Source organism: Alligator sinensis, unplaced genomic scaffold, assembly GCF_000455745.1.
Source record: "Alligator sinensis unplaced genomic scaffold, ASM45574v1 scaffold1056_1, whole genome shotgun sequence".
Lineage (NCBI taxonomy): Eukaryota > Metazoa > Chordata > Crocodylia > Alligatoridae > Alligator > Alligator sinensis.
The window spans coordinates 293,575-307,244 of NW_005842818.1; the positions used below are offsets into that span (position 1 = coordinate 293,575).

At 50.2% G+C, this 13,670-nt stretch overlaps 1 protein-coding gene across 1 annotated transcript in view; it reads left to right on the top strand.

Annotated features, from left to right (window-relative positions):
* ASB13 (ankyrin repeat and SOCS box containing 13) overlaps window positions 1–11,230 on the top strand; it is a 12,533-nt gene extending 1,303 nt beyond the window's left edge. Inside the window, exons 2-6 of the mRNA XM_006035301.3 lie at window positions 1,564–1,751; window positions 2,478–2,628; window positions 3,815–3,949; window positions 6,336–6,527; window positions 7,936–11,230. Coding sequence (XP_006035363.1) covers window positions 1,564–1,751; window positions 2,478–2,628; window positions 3,815–3,949; window positions 6,336–6,527; window positions 7,936–8,063 — 794 coding nt within the window. The 3' untranslated portion in view covers window positions 8,064–11,230. The remainder of the gene's footprint in view (window positions 1–1,563; window positions 1,752–2,477; window positions 2,629–3,814; window positions 3,950–6,335; window positions 6,528–7,935) is intronic.
* Window positions 11,231–13,670: the final 2,440 nt, after the last annotated feature.

Consider the following 13,670-nt stretch of genomic DNA (forward strand, 5'->3'; position numbering starts at 1 on the left):
GCGGGTAGGGGCAGGATGCGGAGAGCTGCGGGGGCGACGATCCTGCTCCGTCCTGGCCCGTCCCCGCGCCCACAGGCAGGACCAGTTTGTTCCGGCAAGCGTGGCACGACCCTGACCACACGCAGGTCCTGCAGCAGGACTTCATGTGCCGGCTCCGGGGCAGTTCTGTACTCTGGGGGACGAGGGTTTTGGGTGGGCGCTGGCGCGTCGGAGGCTGCAGCTCCCACTTTGCTCCTGGCGACGTGCGGGAACGAGGATCCAGATACCCTAGCTGCAATGCGGGGCAGCTGAAGACGGGCCCCCCTTTCTGGGAGCCCCTACTAAGGAGCCATCTGCATTGTTTCATCCCGTTGACTCCCCGTGCTGCATCACTTGCTTTTTAGTCATCCCACAAGGAGGTGTCCCCCAGGCCTGTCGTGGGAGAGCCTCAGCCTAGTAGCGGATACAGCTGGGAAGGGATATAGCCCCCAAGGTGAAGGGGATTTGGGCAAGGGGATCATGAGACATCCTAACTCGCTGTCGTGATGCCCTTGCTCCCACCCTAGACCCATGTGCCTTGGCCCATACAGAATCATAGAAAACGAAGGTGGAAGGGACCTCGGGGTCACATCTAGTCCAACCCCCTGCTCAAAGCAGGACCAGCCCCAACTACATCGTCCCAGCCAAGGCTTTGTCTACATGGGTCTTAAAACCTGCCAAGGATGGAGAGTCCACCACCTCTCTAGGTAACCCATTCCAGTGCATTACCACCCTCCTAGTGGGATTTTTTTTCCTAATATCCAACCTAAACCTCCCTTGCTGCAACTTGAGCCCATTGCTCCTTGTTCTGTCATCTGCCACCACCGAGATCAATCCGGCTCCATCCTCTTTGGATCCACCCTGCAGGGAGTTAAAGGTTGCTATCAAATCCCCCCTCAATCTTTTCTTCTGCAGACTAAAGTTATACGCAGACCTATTGCAGGGTGGGACAGGTAGCAGCAGGGCTTGGTTTTCCAGTTGGAGCCTTTTTCATGCTTTTATTCAGTCAACCCCATACAGGCTACTCTTGTCCTTAGCAGCAGGGGTGTGTGGCAGACCCGTTGTGCCGATGCTTGGAGACAGACAGTGCACCACTACGACTGAGGTCAGCGATGCTACTGTCTTGTTCGCTTTGGGTCTGCGGGATACAACTGCATTTGTGTGGAGGGAAACTGTTCGTTAAAGGTTGCATGACCTATGCTGACAGCACCTAGGGCTCTTCTTTCGCTGGTAACTCTGCAAGCAAATCCTCCCCCCAGCAGGGACAGCCTGGCCATTTGGCCCCGGAGGTAACTTGAAATAATGGTAATGCTTTGTACTCTGCGAACACCTGCACCTGAGGACTGCAAAGCATTTGAGATATGGTTGCTGAGTCCTGTGTCACAGACATCCCCAGTGAGATAGGGGCTTCGGGTGACTACTGAACCATTGAGATGGAGAGTGACCCCAACCTCTGGGTTTTCAGACTGTTCTGGCTGCTGGCCCATACACCTTCCTGCCCAGTAGGCTTTCCCAGCCATCATTCACATTTCCTTCTCTCTCCAGACTTCTGGGCTGACCGGACACCGGTCCACGAAGCCGCCAGGCAAGGGGAGATCCTGCAGTTGCAGCAGCTGATAGAAAACGGGGCCTGCGTGAACGTGGTCACCTATGACTCCATCACCCCCCTGCATGAGGCAAGCCTGAGAGGGCAGACGCAGTGCGTGCAGCTCCTGCTGGCAGCCGGGGCCCAGGTTGGTGTCTGGCGCAAGTGCCAGCAGCTGGGCTGATGGCTGTTGGATTTGGTATATTCATGGGGAATATCTACAAGCTCAGTTAAATAATAACATCTGCGTCTCCCGGAGGGGAAAGCTTAGCTACACTAGCCTCACAGTAAGCTAGAAAATTAGTAGGGATGGAGGGTACTATTTGCCTTGCAGGTCTTAGCGGGAGTGGACTCTCACTCTTTGAGATGTGTCCGTTCCAGGTCTGCTATCCAAAGCAATCCTAACATCACAATATGGCATAGTGCACACTCCAAATGAGCTAGTTCAGGTCGTGGAAGCAGGGTGCATTTGTCTGGAGAAGCTGGGTGCATTAGCCCTGGTGGAGTGCTGCATTAATACCACTATACGGCTTCTATGATCCAAGCCAGTGCAGGTATTTGCTGGGCAAGGGACTATGCCAGGTTGATGTACCCCAAGTGGCTTGGAGGGCAGCAGGGAAAAGCACCTGGGGTGGATTCCCTGGCAGGCTTTGTATTGAATTGCTGTATCCTTTAACACCTCTCTTGGTTTTATTCCAGGAGTGCGAGCTCAGGTTAACCTGAGTGCCTGGGCCATATGCAAACCAGGCTGGTGGCAGAAGCTACCTGCTCAATCCCACACCCTGCAGCATTAGAAAGCGAGTGTTAAAATTGCAGGCCAGCAGGCTTGAACCGAGAGCAACCTCTGAACAAATGTGGCCCTTGTGTCTTCCAGGTGGACGCCAGGAACATAGATGGCAGCACCCCGCTCTGTGACGCCTGCGCCTCCGGCAGCATAGAGTGTGTAAAAGTGCTGCTATCCCATGGGGCAAAGGTGAACCCACCCCTCTACACGGCCTCCCCTCTCCATGAAGCCTGCCTGAATGGTGAGCGCTTTTGAAAGCCGCTGTGTGAATGCATCGGTTACTCTCAGATGAGGACAGCTGCAAAGAGCCTGGTGTGACTGTAAGAGCCTGTGATTCATTGGCCTGTCGCCAGTGGAACATCGCTATCGTCTTCTCCTGGCATTACTCTCATTGCATGGTGCAAAGACCAGTTGTAGGTTGGCTCCTGCTGAATGAATAGCCTGGCAGGACTGAGCGCATAAAGAAACGATCGGTATGAAGCGTGCCACCAAACCCTAGCATGATTCAACCACTCCTGCTATTTATCAGGTTTTCATGTCCCTTGAGAGAAGTTGAAAGCTTGGACCTGCTCAGTCTCCACTTGTGATGTTCCAGCTTCAATCAGGCTTGAGCTAAGAGGAAGGTTGTTCTTCTGGTTAAGGTGACAGGCTAGGATTCAAGGTTTGGTTTCCTGCTGTCAGTCTCCCCGTGTGACCTCAGGCAAGTCTGTTCATCTCTTTGTACTTTGGCTTTCTTTTTTTCCATCCTTTCTTTTGCTAGAAACAAGATTTGCCACTAACTCTGAGGTCAGTGGGAGCTGTCAGGCGCTCAGCGCTTTTGAAAACCAGGCAGTTGCTGACTTGCATCACTTTAGACTCCAAATTGTTAAAACTCTTGGTATTAGCTTTCAAATAATAGAATCATAGAAAATGAGGCTTGGAAGGGACCTCAGGAGGTCAACCCCCTGCTCAAAGCAGGACCAGACCCAACTACATTATCTCAGCCAAGACTTTGTCTAGCCAGGTCTTCAAAACCTCCAAGGATGGAGATGCCACAGTGTCTTTGGGTAACCTTTCCAGTGCTTCACTACCCTTCTCGTGAGAGAGGTTTTCCTAATATTCTTTCCTGCCAAGGTGCAGCCCTGTTAGATCATAGAGTCCAGCTTTTGCCCATTGCAACATCTATGCGCTCTGCTATAGTCTGTCTGCAGTTTAGGCTGTTTCCAAACGACTGTGCACCAGAACTTCCAGCACTTCCTGTGGAAGGCCCTGCCGCAGCCTGATATATGTAGCACAACAGGGTGGGGAAATAAGCTCACACCTTTTGTATTTGCACTCCTTGTCCTAAGTGTTAAACAGGGCACACTTAGGTCAAGGCAAAGGAAACGCAGTTAGATGTTTCCATCAAAGCCAGCCTGCTCCCTCACTCTTCTCTTCTTTTCCTAAAGGCAGTTCAGAGTGTGTGAAACTCCTCATCGACGTGGGTGCCAATCTGGAGGCTCATGACTGCCACTTTGGAACGCCACTGCATGTAGCGTGTGCCCGGGAGCATCTGGACTGTGTGAAGTTACTCCTCAATGCAGGTGGGGCAGCTGGGCCATGTTTATTGCAATGTATTTGGGACACGATGCTGTGTTTGCAATGCTTTTCCTTCTGCACCCTTCCCTATTGCTCAGGAGGCAAGCTAAGCTTGCTCATTTGTTAATAGATCTGCTAAAACAGGCCTGTTTCTGTTCAGGTAGTGTTTGCCAGGGAGGAATAATTATGGGAGCTGATAGATGTGCAGGCCCCTACTGTTAACTCACGCGCTTTGCTTAAAGTGCCATGAGTTAGAGCGCTGTTCCTGACCCAACAGACATTTGCCTGTTGGGTGGAGGTGGGAGAGAGACAGCCTGGCTGCAGGAGCCCAGGTAGCCTGCCTGCAGTGGAGTAGCCGCCCCTTTCCCCCAGCCCCGACCCCCACTCCCAGCTCCAATGGTGTCTACAGGAAGGGAAGGGGGAGACGGGAGGGGGAGCAAGTTGCAGGCTGAGGTTTGCCTGGCCTGAGCTGAAGGTCAGGGAGCCTGAGGCATGGAAGCTCCAATCCACTTGCCCAGCCCACAATTCACTCCCCTTTCCCTCTCCCTCCTCCCTTCCTGCAGACAGTACTGGGTGCAGGACTTGGCTGCATCAGCCCAGCACCAACCGCAGGATTGATTGACTGGAAGGAACAGAAGTTCCCTAAGGTGATCCAAAGTGGGGAGCTTCATCTGATCCCTCATTTGATGAAGGTTAATTTGTTGTATGATCAACCACTTTTAAAGTACTCTGCAGCCGTGCATGTGTTTTCATGGCATGGCTGTAGAGCACTTTTTGGGGGCCGAACACGGACAAATGTAACTTCTGTCTGCACTCTCTGTGTGCAGAAGCTTGCCTTTTTTGCGCAGAGCAATTCTCCTGCTGTAGCTTTTTCCAAAGGCTTCCAATATTCAAGTGAATATCCAAGTCTTGAACTCTCTCAGGGTAAAAACAGATGTTGGGTTTATTCCAGGTCTGATTGTCCCCTGCTTTGACTCTCATAGAAACACACAGGGTGGGGGGCAGTTGTTCACACACAGGTGCAGCTTAAATGACAAGCTGTTATCTCAGATACTTCACAGGTACTTAATGTGGGACAATGGGCTGTAGGATCCTAGAATAAAAGGCTTTGTCCCTGGAAAAATCCTATGGAAAAACCTGACATCTGTTTTTAGCCTTATTTAGTTCATTGGCATGTGCCTATTCTGGCTTTATGAAAAAAAGCCCAAAACACTCCCACAGCCCAGGGTCACGTTTTCACACTATCTTTCCAACAGTGTTGCTGCTGAATTGTTGTATCAGTGCTGCTAGCCTTTTTTAAGGTTATAGGAAGAGGAGAGCTGGCAAAAGAGAGTCGAGTTTGACATATAACACAATAACAGCGACTACATTGGTTGCTAGTGTGACTGTGGATTGGACTGGAGTCATGCCGGAGATGAACTTGGTCTGGTCAATGTTCAAAGTAAAATTATAGCAGGTGGTCTAGATGATTGTCAAGGTCCTTTCCGACCCTATAATCCTAAGATTGTAAATGATCCAAGCGCCCCATCCATATGCTCTCATAGTGGGATCTAGAGGCGGATCTCAGCCAGATCTCCAGAACCGTGTGCCTCCATAGTCCAGTGACATTTGGACGTTGTCTTGCCAGTTCCTACCAGGAAGTGAGATGATCTACCACGAGCCCCATCCATCCAGTGGTAAAGACACAGAAAGCAGTGGGAGGAATGAAGACAGCCCTCTGTCTTCACCTGATGCAGTCCAGCTTTCAAAGCAGATTTGCTAAATAATGGATGTAGGCTGCAGGGCTTCCAGACCCCCAGGTTTTCCAATCCCCAAATAATCAGAGGTTTCTGCTAAAAGAACCAGCCCTGAAAGCAGTTCAATTTGTCATCATCCCACTTCCGAGGGAACACCTCATTGAGATGAACTGGGACAGCCTCTGGCTAGATTGAGGTCTAAATCACATCTGGTGGGTTCATAGGGTGTCCAAGAATAGCTCAATACCCATGGTGGTTTGATAATCCTATGAGCTCTGAAGCTGAAGGCTTTTGTCTCCCAGTTGCATGTGCTGTATACCATAGACGTGTTTGATGGATTAGTTGCATCTACCTGCGTTCTGAATAACAAGCTCGCTAGCCTTAATGAGATATGCTTAGCAGTGCCTAACTGTCTACAGCTCATCCAATAAGGCAGTGAGCCTTAATGAGGTGTCAACTGCTGAGCCCCATCAGTAACTTAACTCAGTTTAAACAGGACATTTACCATAGAAAACAGTAGGATTTGGCTAAGGGTGCTGCTCAGATTACTCAGAGGTGTTTTAAGTGATTTACACTATAATTTACGCAGATCAGGGGTGACTTGAGGAGTCGGTGGAGCCTTAATTAACAGGGGTGATTTTGTTGATTACCTCAGGGGCAAATGTGAACGCAGCCAAACTTCACGAGACAGCGCTCCACCATGCGGCCAAGGTGAAAAATGCGGATCTTGTCGAGATGCTGATTGAATTTGGAGGAAACATTTATGCCAGGGACAACCGGGGAAAGAAGCCATCGGACTACACGTGGAGCAGCAGTCCGAGCGCAAAGTGCTTCGAATTCTACGAAAGTAAGTCTCCCTCTGCCATGCAAGGCATTGCCTCACCTTCAGCAAACCAGGCTATCCTAACCATCCCTTCTGCCTTTAAAATCAGGAGTATGGGACCATTTTTTCCCTGGCTCATAACTTCCTTATTCACTGACTTCTCTACTCCTGAGTAGCAGCCTTTCTCCTTGCTGTACACCTTGGGCAGGACTTTCCTCTGATTGTTACTGGTGTTGGGCTCGTTCTGACATGGGTACCCTGAGTCTGGGAGCTCGTGCCTCTGTCTCGTGACTGTGACAACGGCATGATATCTCCATGCTCTCTCTGGGGCAGGTGTCGTGTATTCAGTCACAATCTCTGCCTCGGTGTGATGCAGTGCCCCGGGGAGCTTTCCATGTGAATAAGCCTCAGGTCTGTAGGTGATGAAGAATGGGAGAGGAAAGGGGTGTATGTGCGTGTGACCAATGCAGCATTACACACCTAGGAATCAGGGCTGCGGGCCAGACCTTTCAAATGGGCACTAGATCCTGCAAAGCAGAGAGTCTGGAGTGGGAATGGTGGGCAAAGAGATGGACATGAGATCCCAGGGGCTGTGGCTGATGGGATTCTTGGATTTATATTCAGGGGAGTCACAAGAAAGTGTAATTTTACCACAATTTTACTGCAACACTGGAGAGACTGACAGAAGCTCAGAGGTAGGGATTTCATTGAAAGAAAAGGACTCAATCATCCTTGTCTTGATTTTATCATAGTGTCTAATTACCTTCAAGTACAGAGAGGGTAAAGGGCTCTTTGGTGGAGAAAGAGCAAGAACCAGTGGCTGGGAGCTGAAGTCCAACTAATTCCAGTTGGAAGCCGAGCACAAATTTTTAATGCACGAGGTGATCAACTAAGAGAACACGCCACTGAGGGAGGTGATGCATTTGCTATTTCTTTATGTCATCAAGGCAAGAAGAAGAGTGTTAATGGAAGTTATACTTTGGCCAAGCACGGGTGCCTGCACTCAGTGTATGGGTAACTGGAACTGGCTCATGACAGACAGGAGATTAGACCAGTTTAAGGGTCCCTTCAGGCCTTGATCAATATAGACTGATGAATCCAGCCCCTTTAGCAGACTGGTTTTGGGCTGGGGCACCAGCGGGAGGGGATAGGGAATGTTGCATTGTGTATGTAGCAAGTAGGACTGGCTGGGTTTTGGGCATGGTGAAAGAGATTTGAGAGCTGTTCCTACTGCATTTCCCTTCCAGTGCAATGCCCACCTTGTGTTCAGACCTACACTAAACAGAGGCAGCTTCCAGTTTGCATCCAAAATTGTCCCTGGCTTGAATGAAATTCGCCCCTGCCAGCCCTTGGAGAACTGTGGCTTTGGCAGGACGGCCAGGCTTCTGCTAAGCTGGAAGAGTAACTCTATGGATGTCCTTTGTCATTTCAGAAACCCCCCTGAGCTTGTCCCAGCTCTGTAGAGTGGTCCTGAGGAAAGCTGCCGGCCAGCGAGGGCTACACAAGATCGCCAAATTAAATATCCCTCCACGATTAATCCAGTACCTCTCATACAACTGACAGAGCAAGAAGCTGATCATGAAGGACAGTATTTCTGGACGTACCCATGTGGAAGTATCCGTCTCTTTCTCCCTTTTTCTCTTCCTAGAAAAAGCAACTTTTAATTTATTTTAATTGGTGTAAATACTATTTATGAGACTGCACTTTCCTCCCTGTCCTACCCCATCAGCAAAAGTCTTGGCAAAGACAGCAACTTAGCAAAGGAGTAGATACAGATTTAGTGAGCAGTACTTTATACCGGAGATCCCATTTGACTGTTATACCCTTTGGAGTCTGTTATGTAGCGCCTTGTGTTTCTGGAGGGATAGCTGTTAAATGCAGAGATGGAGGTGTTTAACGAGCTGGGTAGCCTCATTAGATAAGAATTACATTTTCAAGGCAGGAGTTGCCAGCCTGTGGGCTGCGAGCCACCCATCGAGCCTGGCTGCGTGATGCTGCACTGCCCACGTGCCTGATCCAGAACTCCTCCAAAACAAGGGGTGACTTCTCATTGGCTTCACTGGCCTTGGGATTGGGCACCATGGCTGAGGTCTTGTCTACACTATGGAGCTCCTGCCATCATAGATATGCTGATGGAGCCTCCTCGGGGAGATGGAGCGTCGGCTGACGGAAGGGCCTTTTCTACTGGTGTCTCTACAGCTGCTCCCTGAAAGCCATTAGCAGAGTTGACAAAAGGTCTCTTCTGTTGGCAGAGCCATGTCCATGCCAGGGGTATAGCTGCCATAATGGGGGCATGGATCCTAGCTATGCCAGTAAAAGCAGCAGCTGGCTGCCTCACCCAGGCCTAAGGTAACTAATGCTCCATCTGCTTCTTGAGTAGCTGCTGCAGCCACCTCCATCCTGTGTCATATTAGTTGCAGACCATGGGTGTGCCATCTGCTCTAAGCAGTTTTGGGGCCCCTCATCTTGAGGAGTGAAGCTGTATTCTCTGAGGAGTTTCTATGAGCCCTGTGTAGCTTGACAAGAAACCTTTCCACGTGTATGTGGATAGGTTGCAGGGAGAAATGACTGCAGGGAGGAGCCCGAGGGAGGATTTTTTTTTCCTTTGAGGCTGCCTCTTGTTTCTGGAGCTTCGGTGGATGCAAATGCACTGGAGAAGCAGCAGGCTTGAATGCCCGCTCGACAGCTGCGTGTTGTCGCTTTGGGATTCACGGCGTCCTTTGAGACCTTGACCTTGCAGGCAAGGTTAGAAGCCAAGCTCAAGTGTTAGGGCATGTCTGTACCATGACAGCAACATGTCCTGGTGACGTCGCCCACCCGAGTCCACAGACAGACCCGACCTGGAAGCTCACCCATGAGGTTAGGATCACAGAAAAAGTAGGGATGGCGTGGCCTACTGGAGATCCTCTTGTCCAGCCTCCTGCTCAAGGCAGGATCATCCCTAAATAACCCATCCTAGAGAAGGCTTAGCTGAACCTGCTCTTAATAACTTCAGGAACTACCCGCACACACAACTACTGTCAAAAATGCCCTTTAACTCGCTACCAGTGAAACAGGGAGGAGGGTCCTGTCATTGTCTTGTCACTGCAAAGACAGGAAGTCATGTATTAAGATAGGCCTGAGATGCAAGGAAGACGACCATTTCCCCCCTACAGAGGAAGGTGGAAACCCCTGGCCCATGCTGATCTGACCATGGGGTAAAATTTCTTCCTGATCCCAAATGTGGTGATCAGTTAGACCTTGAGTGGAGGAGCAAGACCCTCTTGCAAGGCATCTCTGGGTTGTATAAGTCCCAGCAGGAGCTTTGGCACACCCCAGTCACAATCCTCAGCCTTGGCTGTGGCCTGAACCCAGTGCATCTGAGGAAGACGAAACAGCCCCCAGGCCCCTGTAACAATCAGAAGGGGTAAAAAAAAATCCTTCCTGGTCCTGGGTGGCGATCAACAAAGCCCAGAAGCCTGTGAAAAGCAAACACCCCCAACTCTGCACTGCAACCCGGGGACCACAAGCAGCTCTGCACATCACGCACCTTGCCTGGAGAGCCAGAACTCCCTTCTCTTATCATCCCGTCCCCTCTACAAACATCCCAGCCACTTTCATCTTTCATAACCAAGCTGGTTGTGGAGCCGTGCTTCATTCTCCCGCTGCTGAACACGGTCCTCTCCTAATTCCACCTCCTCTGGCTGCAGTGCTTTTCTCGTGGCCTCCGAGGGGCTCTTTCAGCCTCATCCCAGTGCCTGCTCTTGAGCCCTCAATCTTGGCCGGACTTGGGAGTGGGGATGAGCCCAAAGCAAGCTTCACTGGCAAACTCCTGGGTTTGGAGTGCCTGAGAGGACTCATGTGGGTGCAGTGTGGGTTAGCCTATCTTCCCTGAGACCTGCAGTTTGGACAGGCCAATATAGTCTTCCTTAGGTGTGAGATACCATGTGCACGAAATTTGAAAGTACCGGGGCACTTCATGCGTGCTGTACCAAAGAGCCCTAGTCCCGTCAGTGCCGCTGTAGCATGTCTTAGCCTACCAAGATGAGAACGCCTGTCTTTGATAGTGCAGAAAATATGAAAACCAAGATGTGAACAACTCTTTAATAGTGCAGAAGGTGTGAAAACCTCCAAGGACACCTGCCTCATTTACTTCGGTGGTTTTTGCATCCCTCCATGCTGGGAACTAGCCCTGGGGAATGAATTAGTGGTCCCTTCCCCTCACCCTGCCAACTTGATCCTACCCTTCCCCTGCTGCACTAGGTTACATGTTGGAAACATGTTGTCAGAGCAGCCTGGCATGTTAAACCAGTGTTAAGTGGGTGAGCGCCTATTTTAAAAATTGTGTGTTTGTTCCCTGTTTTTGCCTGATGCATGGTATAACAATGGTTAGGGGAGTTTGGGTTTCTTTATTTTTAATCATCATTGTGCTTGGATTTCTACATTGGAAATATCAGGATCATCAAGTATAGTCTTCCCTGGGTTTGCTAGAGAAATTATAGTGTGTCTGTTGATGGTGGACCCTACCAGCTTAACTGAGGGCATAAGGGCATCTAATTATTTTTGCAAAAGTTTATTTTATCCAAAATGTGAATTTTTGTCATTGTATTTGAACAGGTATTAGCAAAACCCAGACTCTTTCCAGCAGCCTGATCTTAAAATCCTTTCCCTTTTCAACTGTTTTACTTCTGGTATCTTGTGTCTTCTGTGATGTCACCGGTTGTCTCCTTTCGCCCTACAGCAGTGATGCGAAATAATGTTAGGTGATTTATGATTCAAACATGATTCCCAAGGTAAACCCAGAGATTGCAAATCTGAATTCATTTTCTTTAAAACATCCTGAACTGCTGTGGGCTTTTTCAGTTCTTTGCAACAGAAAACATTATTTTTCTGTAGTTAAAAAAGTGAAACCTAAGAACTGGCATTTTTCAGGGAGTAACTTGAATCTAACAGGGGTGTTTTGAGTCTAAAAAGATTGAGAACCACTGCCCTAGAGCTTTTGAGGCTAGACAGGAGTGGTGGAGGGGCAGGGTTTATTTCTTGGTGTTGGTCTGGAGACCGCCGTGGAGATGGTATGCACCTACTCTGTGTTGGCCTGCAAGCCACCTAGGTGACAAAGGCACCAGGCCTGGAGATTAAAGAACTTGGTGGCTTCCTCATAGGTATCAATTTGGGGTGTATACAGACATACTAAGTCGACTTAAAATAAAGTGGCTTAAGTAAGTCAACTTAAGTTAAGCTGTGTTGGAGCGTATACACATTCAACTCCTTGACATGGTGGCAGCCATCTTGTGAGCTAAGTCGACTTAACTAATGCGACTCAAGATAATACACCTGTATTTAAGTTGACTCTGCTCCACCTACAAGTGTATGCTCTGACAGTTAAGTTGACTTCAAAAAGTTAAACTGGCTTAACCATCAGAAAGTTAGTACGTGTATATGCGTTGCTTGGGCCCAGCCTGGACTTAGGAAGCGCTTGTTCCTGGTCCAGTATGGGACGGCATGCTAATCCTCTTTCCTATGCTTTTCACCAGCCAGTCTCAAAGTGTTTTATTGTCAGGGGAAGCTGCAGCAAGGAGAGGTAGTGTCATCCCTGGTCACCCAGTAGGGCCAATGGTAGGAGTAGATCCCTGGGTCTTCTGGGCCCTGATCCAGCGCTCTAGCCACTCAGCCATGCTACCAATCATGCAAGGGGCTGCTTTTATAAATCTCTTGCAGGTGCTCATGGAGCTCTGCCTGTGCCTTGAGGAAGCCAAGGACTTCCTGACCCTAAAACACATGGGCCAAGTGGGGATCATGGGTGTAACTCCAATGACTTAGTTGCCTGTTGGAGTGTCAGCACCACATGGCCATAGCAGTTTACCCCAGTCCTGTTGTTTAGGGCAAAGGAGACCAGAAAACAGGAGGGGAATGGGCTGTTTATGCCCATGCATCCAGGACCACGCAGGTCATTGCAACAGGCCTTTGCTCTTGCAGAAAGCCCCTCTTATTTGGTCCTACTGGAATGGCAGGGTGGCTGCACCTTCCCGATGTCCCTCTGCAGCCTCCCAGGTGGAGAGTCCAAGCACCTGAATTTCGGGTCCTAAGATCCCCAGACGAGGAATCCAGAAGAAGGGTCATCTCTGAGGAGTGGAGAGCTCACAGCCTCTTTTCTCAGCGAGCCCCTGCGGCCGGCTCCAGGGCATTGGCACCGACTGCTAAGGTAGGGCACCAGTCGTGGGATGGTTTGGTATGAAAGGCCCCACCCAATGCCAGATCTCATTGCTGTCTGCATCTCCCTGCCTGGGCTGTGCAGGTTACACCCTTTGCTTCAGCTTTCCGTTGGGTTCTTTGCTATTAGGCAGCTTCCCTTGCTTTGGAGAAATATGAACGCCCAATTAAAGTGCGTGGCCAGTGCCAATAAAACCAAACCACCGCTGGAGCAGCCTTCCTTTCATCAGGCGCAGCTGGGGCTCTACATTCATCCCTTTCAGCTCCTGCCAGGGCACTGGGGAGGGAGGGAGGAATCAGGACTGTAAGCACAGTTTGGCTTCCCACTTCCGCGGGCCACTTCTCCCCACGCACCCAGCCTCAGGATGGACCCGTCTGTGCAGGGAGAGGTCTAGGGAACATCCTCCAAGCCAAACACTGCCTGAGCTTCAGGGCAGGCCAGCTGCAGATGTGGCTTGGGGCTGTGTCTCCTTGCCTTTAACGGCTAGCACCGTGCAAGGGTTTTGCTCCCTGCGCACCGCTGGCCACGGCTGGAGGAGTTTATTAGCTTTGGCTTCCAGGGGAGTTATTTGATCGGAGCAGCTGTGCTCCAAGCCAGTCCAGTATAAACACGGTGTCGCCCGGACTCTGTGTCTGCAAAAAAACCCACCCGCGCAAGACCAACGAATTAACTGTTTGTAGCACAGCGCTGTTTCTTGCCCCCTGGCCAGCCGTTCTCTCATTTATTAGGGGCTCATTGCTATTCATTGCAAGGGGTACCTACATTCCTGGAAAGAAAATGAGACCTTCCTCCAGCCTCATTGCTAGTTGTATTAATACCCCAAGCGCTTGGGTGGGAAGGGAGGTGTCAGCAGCAAAGGAGAATCTGACAGCTCAGGCTTCCTACGATCAGCTTCAGTGAGAAAGACCCCGTCCATGTCTGGGCTCTAAACTCTGTCCCCACCGTCAGGCAACACCTTGGCTGGCTGAAAGCAATTA